At 43.3% G+C, this 7,377-nt stretch overlaps 1 protein-coding gene across 1 annotated transcript; it reads left to right on the top strand.

Moving 5' to 3' along the window:
* The first annotated feature begins 671 nt into the window (after window positions 1-671).
* LOC135498221 (macrophage-expressed gene 1 protein-like) lies at window positions 672-7,377 on the top strand. Its single transcript, XM_064788432.1, has 2 exons — window positions 672-2,396; window positions 5,400-7,377. Exons 1-2 carry the CDS (start codon window positions 735-737, stop codon window positions 6,003-6,005), a joined length of 2,268 nt encoding a protein of 755 aa, XP_064644502.1. The 5' UTR covers window positions 672-734; the 3' UTR covers window positions 6,006-7,377.

Here is a 7,377-nt window from a genome sequence, read left to right as displayed (position 1 = left end):
CTAGTTAGACATTATAGATGTCATGAAATAGATTGCGCTTACTTTGAGATAAGCAGGCTTACTTCATCCATTCATGTTTTGCATAAGCACATGGTTTCAATGCTAAATGGAGGCTGCTTCAAAGGTCGAAAATTCAGAACATATTCCTTAGGTTCTTAGTTGTATAATCAACAACTATTAAGATGCACCAGACATGCCAGAATATTTTTTGTACCTAGCTACCAAAGCTATAGACTGCCATGCAGAATGAAATTTTAAATAAAGCCATGTACATGTATATATTTATTGCTGACAACAACATCAGGTGATTTTGATAGTGAAATGACTATGCAATGGGTTTCCCTTCAGTAGTTCCTTGAGACTGGGAAAGCCCTTTTCTGAAAATTCTATTGGGTCCAAAAGAAACTCCGCTGGTGGTTTGTCCCACGTACAGCAATGGCCAAAAACGATGTTGACAAAAAATCTTCTGAAACAGCCTGTAGATAATTATTCCAGTGATCGTGTCCACAACCTATTGAATACAGGAAATCCCAAATGTCATACTACTGATCGGACATGTCCCGTAATGGAAAAAAAAGTTTCCGGAAGTCGCGTGACAAAGTTGGCCTAATCCCACAGGCTCTTTGTCCAGGGTTGTATCGCGCAGAAATGATAGGACGTATCAAATGATCGAAGCAATATTGTTTCCAACTCTTTCGGTAGCAGCGGTAGCTTGTGGTTGATTCGCAACAGACATGGCGAGAGGCGTCCCTTGCGCGCTACTTGTATGTGTAGTCACCCTTAGCTCGGCCATACTCGCAGATGATAAAGGTACATGTAGTTCGGGTGCAGACAAGCCAATATATTCGGGAGACTTTAGGAATTGTCCTGCAAGGAAGGGCCTGATTAGATTCGAAGCGCTTCCGGGCGGAGGCTGGGACAATCTTCGTAATGTTGACATGGGGCAAGTCGCCTTGATGAACTACAGCAGGTGCCTGATGACAGAAGATGATGTCTATTTGATCCCGGATTCCACGTACGTCTTGCCTCTGAAGAAAAGCAAAGTCGAGACGTTTGGTGAATTGATCGAACATTGGAGTAACTATACTAGCATTACGTCATCATCGATCAACGCGGATGCATCGTTCTACTCTGTGGTGAGCGGGTCTTTCTCGGAAGAACACCAGAGCATTAAAAAGCACCAGGTCAACGACAAATCCATCACTACGAGAGTTATGCTGCGATACCACATGTACACGATTCGCATGAACCCAGACGTACAACTGCATCCGAATTTCAAGGCGAGGATGATGGACATAGCCGCTTACGTTGCGAACAACAACACCAAGATGGCGGACTATCTTCTACAGCTTATCGTCAGAGACTTCGGAACCCATGTTGTAACAGCAATTGACGCCGGGGCAACTCTTGCACAAGTCGATCAAGTCAAGAGCACCTTTTCCTCCAATTACGAGAACCAGAAAAGCGAGATCAAGGCATCTGCTAGTGCGAACTTTTTTGGAAAGATTGGTTTTAGTGCAGGTTTCAGTCATTCGTCAAGTGAGACGTTCTCAAAGGAATATTTAAACAATCGGACATACTCTCAGATACTGACCTATGGGGGTCCACCTTTCCGGGTGAACTTCACCATCAACAACTGGGAGGATGGACTTAATAATGGCTTGGTTGCAATCGACCGCTCAGGTGACCCACTACACTTCATCATCACGCCACAGAATATGCCGGAGGTGCCACTCCCGACACTGATCAAGGTGACAGCAGGCTTGGAGAAGATAATAAATCGATACTACAAGTTCAACACGATTCATGGATGTACTAGCATTGATAGTAAGAACTTTAACTTCCAGGCAAACTTGGACGACGGTTCATGCAAAGCGCCGAGTACTAACTTTACATTTGGCGGCGTGTATCAAACATGCGACATGGACCCGGAATCGAGTGCGGGATATATCTGTGGAGATTTACTGCAAAAGAACCCACTGACTGATGATTACCGTTGTCCGAACAACTACGAAGCGATCTTGCTGAACGAGGGAACAGTGTCAAAATATGAAACACATAAAAAATGCGACGTGTGGCTTATTTGGTTCTGCTGGCCGTGGTGGTGGAAGTACCATCGAAGTGTCGCCACATATAAGGCTTATTGGTGCGCAGCGACAGGCGAAGTCCAACAGGACTCCGGGTTTCTCTTCGGTGGGGTTTTCACAGCGACTAGTTCGAACCCGCTGACCAAAAGCCAAGGCTGCCCAGTGTACTACTACCCCCTTCGACTGGGAGAGCACATGAAAGTCTGCGTGAGTGACGACTACGAACTCGGCTACAGATACTCCGTGCCGTTCGCTGGTTTCTTTAGCTGTAAGTCGGGGAATCCACTGGTCTTTAACGCACGTCTAAAGGTAAGTCAAAAGTCGCTTTGAGCGATATTAAAGAGAGTAAACAAGTAAGAGATCGTTCGTTTACGCTAACACTATGCACCAACGGTATTTTGGACTGGATCCTGAGCCTGATGGCATTGGTAGGCTATTTGTTGAGCTATTACCGAAAACATCGGTCCAAAATCTTATCAATTCAGACATATACAAAAAGTTTTGGCAACAGGGCTTTCATTTCAAATGGGGTTATCACTGACTTTTGACAGCACGTTTACTCCAAAGATGCAACTTTCATGAGCTCGTCTATAGACGGCAATGTCAGTCTATACATTTTAGCCTCAATTAGGATGAATGCGGGGTTAGGTGATACAAAAATCGAGACACAATTTATAGTATCGAAAACTGGCGATTGATTCCCAGTTGTTCTAAAACTCTCATGTTTCAAGTTGTAAACTTGGTAACATTTTCCTAAAATGTCTTCGGTCACGAAAGGGAGGCTTGTCCGAACCACTTATCGTTGTTGGAACGATAATCAGACCGATTTAAGGGTTGGCAATAGGAACAACCATTTTGGCTATAACTTGAAATCCCAATGAAGTTAAAACTCCTTCAAATGAAGCAAATGCCAATTCCAAGGGTGGGAGACTGTTCTTTGTCTTTCAGAGAACGGCCTCCCATATTTTGAATTGGCATTCACTTCATTTTGAATAACTCCTAATTGCTTTAGGATTTCGAGTTCTAACCAAAATCTTTTCGCGTATGGCAAACCCTTTAAATACTGCAATATGTCTGTAATTTTCAGAAGAAGTGTGCACAGGTATGTTGAGTATCCATTGTTGCTGAAAGGAAAATGTGGTAGTTATTTTAGAATCCTGAAAATTTGTATAAAAAGCATGTTGCCAAAATTCTGACGAAAATTCACAACCTGCTTATTGGTTATAATTGAATTGACATTCAAGGGTCAATGGATAATGATAAAACCCCGAAATTTACGCAAAAGCTACCAAGGATTTATATCAACAAAGCACTGAGATTTCGGCATGACCCTTCCGATTTTGCCTCGGCACTAAAAAGTGACAAGGCTTATTCATCCGCCCTCGTACTTTTCGATGCACATAGGAACTATGTCCAGTATGATCTGTAGTTGTGAGTTTCAGATACATGTTATATTTGTTTTCTGTGACACCCTATACAGAATAGCCAGCCTGTAAAGACTTATGAGACACAATTTACATCGAGTTACACCGACCTGCTTTATATATCGTTATACTGGACAGAAATGAGTAATGGCCTATATGTAGGCCATGTGTTGTTGAGTACTATAGTACATTAAAAATAAAGCTTGCCCTAGTCGGCGGTTGCCACTCTCATTGTCGTTCTAGACTCCGTTTCTGATTTTATATGTAATTTCAACGAACCTCGCAGCACACTTTACGATACCACTCTGAGTTAACTTAGCATTATTTCAAGTATTTCTTTTGACGATATATAAATTCAGGCTTATAATGTAGCATATGTATTTTCAATTTCTCTATAGGAGGGGAGGTGTGGGGGGGGGGGGGGGTATGGGACCAAACATCCCACGAAAACGAGGCATTTTCAGTCGAAGCGAGGCATTTTCTTTCGTCTGCTAAAAGAAACAAAAATAATGTGAAGTTGTATCCCCTTCGAACAGCAAAGAGCTCAGGAATGGGACCGCACATCCCTAGAATGGGACAATACATCCCGGAATGGGACCAAATATCCAAGCAATGGTGGATGAAAATCATTTTGATAAGGTTTTTTGCTTGCATTTGTCCTTCATACTCGTCTTAGAGAATGTTATTACCATCAAGGTCAACGAGTACCTTGATGGTAATAACATTCTCTAAGACGAGTATGAAGGACAAATGCAAGCAAAAAACCTTATCAAAATGATTTTCGTCCACCATTGCTTGGATATTTGGTCCCATTCCGGGATGTATTGTCCCATTCTAGGGATGTGCGGTCCCAGTCCTGAGCTCTTTGCTGTTCGAAGGGGATAAAACTTCACATTATTTTTGTTTGCGTTGGCAGACGAAGGAAAATGCCTCGCTTCGACTGAAAATGCCTCGTTTTCGTGGGATGTTCGGTCCCTTACCCCCCCCCCCCCCCCCCCCCCCCCCACCCCAAACCCCTGTATACGCCTATAACATTTTTCTTTGGCCTCTTGCGTATTTCTTATGACGACTTCGTTTCAACATCAACAATCACATTTTTGGTAACAGTGATTTTGATAATTTCTTAGAGTGTCATTACGAGTCACATCATGCCGGTCTGAGATTGGGTCGTTATTGACCAGGCACAATACAGTTGAACCGCATTTTTTTACGCTGAATCGGCTCGCTTACTACTGTTCCAAATACGAACCGTATTTCAGTGAGGCGAAAGTGGGACCCCACTGATCACAGTGTCGGAAAGAGGTATACAGAGTTTTCTCAAAGCCCCCGGCACGCCTACGCAAACGCCTAACCTTTGTTCGATCTTCAGATAAAGACGCCGAACAAAAGGATAGGTGAGCGCGTTGGTGTTTTGGGGTCTTTGTGAAAACTCCGTATTATCCAACCGGCATTGTATCCTCGCAAAGTAGACCCCTTGGTTAATGTGTATGCTTGCGCGGGAACAAAGTTTACTTCACCCGATATACGTCATTTGATGTGATAAGGTCAAAGATAGTGTTAGCGTTATAGTTAGCGTTATAACCGCGGAACGAGCTCTTACCTACTGGTTTAAGAAATTCGCGATTATCGCTGAAGAAACGGACACACTCAAAAAAACATTTCACGGGATCGACATAATTCACGATGACGATTGATTTTTAATAGGAAGCCAGAATAAATGCATCCTAAATTCGAACTTTGGACGACATTAATCGAATCTCGATCAGGGTGTCTCCCAAAAATCAGCTCATAGAAACCTAGGGCAAACATTTTCGCTGTTAATAACATTAACCTAAAATTCTAACAACATGTGGTTTTCATTTAATGTTATCATTCTCTCTCTCTACAGAGCGAACCGCAGGGCAATGGCGAGCTGTCACTTAGCAGGTTCGTTCACGCAAGTGGATCCCATGCCTGGCCCCGTCGCTGCCCCTCTGGATACAGCCAGCACCTAGCAACAGTGGACGAAAACTGCGAGATCGACTATTGCGTCAAAGCGAACGCACTAGTAGACCAGGGCCTTCCCCATATCCGGAGACCACCGTTCAATCCACTACCCGGGTTAGAACCGAACCAGACTGAGGTGCTCTTCTTGATTGGTCAATCGAGGCGGGTTTGGATAAAGAATGACACGACCCAACTCTGGGTCAGGTCAACGACCGCTGAACTCAAAAAGCAGTTCATGTTCGAGCGGCGAGAAAGTTTTATGGACGCGATTGACGAGACTACCAATGGAGGCCAAGTCGCTGGGATCACGATAGGGGTCACTGCTTTCGTAGGACTTGTAGTGGTGATAGCGATTGTCGTTTGGCGGCGCCACGGTAGGCATGTGTCTGTCTACCGTAAAAAAGATGGTGGTCTTGAGTCGGGAAGCAGCAATGTTCCTTACGGCACATTTGAAGATGATCCGAGCACATCTTTGAACGCAGATGGTGTGCAAACTGCTCAGGTTTAGTTAAATACAAGTCCAATGGGAACATGCATGTGGTCTGGTGACTCAGGCAGATCTTTGCAGTGCCAGCAGAGCTGCTGGCAAAGTCTCTCACTTCAAGACCAATGGTAGATTACGTAAGACAATGTTTCCCCAAGCTTTTAAGGTACGCGAGAATAGTAATGTTTACTCACCGATATTTTGCCATCTCGACCAGCCAGGTTATTGAATTTTATCAAAATATACTGCTATGACCGGTGAACTGCATAACAGACACTGGTGTTTAGGATGTTTAACTGAACTTCCTTTAATGTGTCAGTTCTTTTTTATTTTGGTGTATTAACCACAGTTACCCTGGCAAAGTGCTAAGTCACGCCACAAAACAAATACCAATTTCATAAAAGTTTACGAAACAACAAGACTTGTTTCGCTGGTTTAATATGAACAGCCGTTTAAAATTTCGTAGGCTTCAATTTGAAATAACTACAATCAATGAATTGATAACAAGAGACACTGGACAGTGAAGATCAGAAGTTATAAACTCGGCACTGATAATGAATGTGAGTCCCAGTGACCCAGGACAGTGACTTGCTTCTCTACAACCAACGTACAATCTTCACTTTTCTTTCAAATTCAAGCCGTTGGGCGGCAGTAAATTGATAAACATTGATTAAGTAGTTCAAGAATGTGTTCTTAGTCATGACGAGATACATAATTGCAGTAAAAGTTTATAGCCCATGTAAATATCAAATTGCTTGAATATTCACGAGTGTGATCATCATGGTCATAATTATAGATCTTTAGATGAACAGGAGGACCGTACTAAATTCCTCCTTCTGAGAACAGTATCGCAACTGAAATACTGGTAAACTGCTGTGAATTCGGCAACGGGTCCTCACAGTGCCGTAGGATGGCAGCACTCAATGTCATGTATGACTGGTCATCGGATCGGCTCGGGGGCGGCTTTATAGTGAATCCCCCCTTTCCGCAGCAGTCCTGTGAGGTCGGCGCACCCTTCGAGATGCAGAGAGAGGTCTCGCCAAATTGGCTATCAACACGTGCGTTTGGACGGCTCGGGACGAGGTCACAGTACTACAGCTACTTTAAAAATGTGTGCACATTCAGCTTTAAAAATATATAAACATTCAAGTAAATCCTAAGTTAAAGTCAATTATCAGTTAGGCCTTGCACTTTATGTACAGAATTCAATATATTCGAGAATAAAGAATAGTTTCCTACTCACTGCGGGTTAAAGAGAAAACGTGTACAATCTGTTCTTATCACTGACCGTGTTGAGGATTGCTAGTACATGTAGTCTAGTATAGTAGTGGGTTAACGTATGCTGTCGCCATCTGGTGTTCTTTGTTCTTACTAATCATCAAGTGCTCTTCTGTGA

The sequence above is a fragment of the Lineus longissimus genome, chromosome 13 (assembly GCF_910592395.1).
Source record: "Lineus longissimus chromosome 13, tnLinLong1.2, whole genome shotgun sequence".
Taxonomy (NCBI): Eukaryota; Metazoa; Nemertea; class Pilidiophora; order Heteronemertea; family Lineidae; genus Lineus; species Lineus longissimus.
This window is presented reverse-complemented; position numbering and strand designations above follow the sequence as displayed.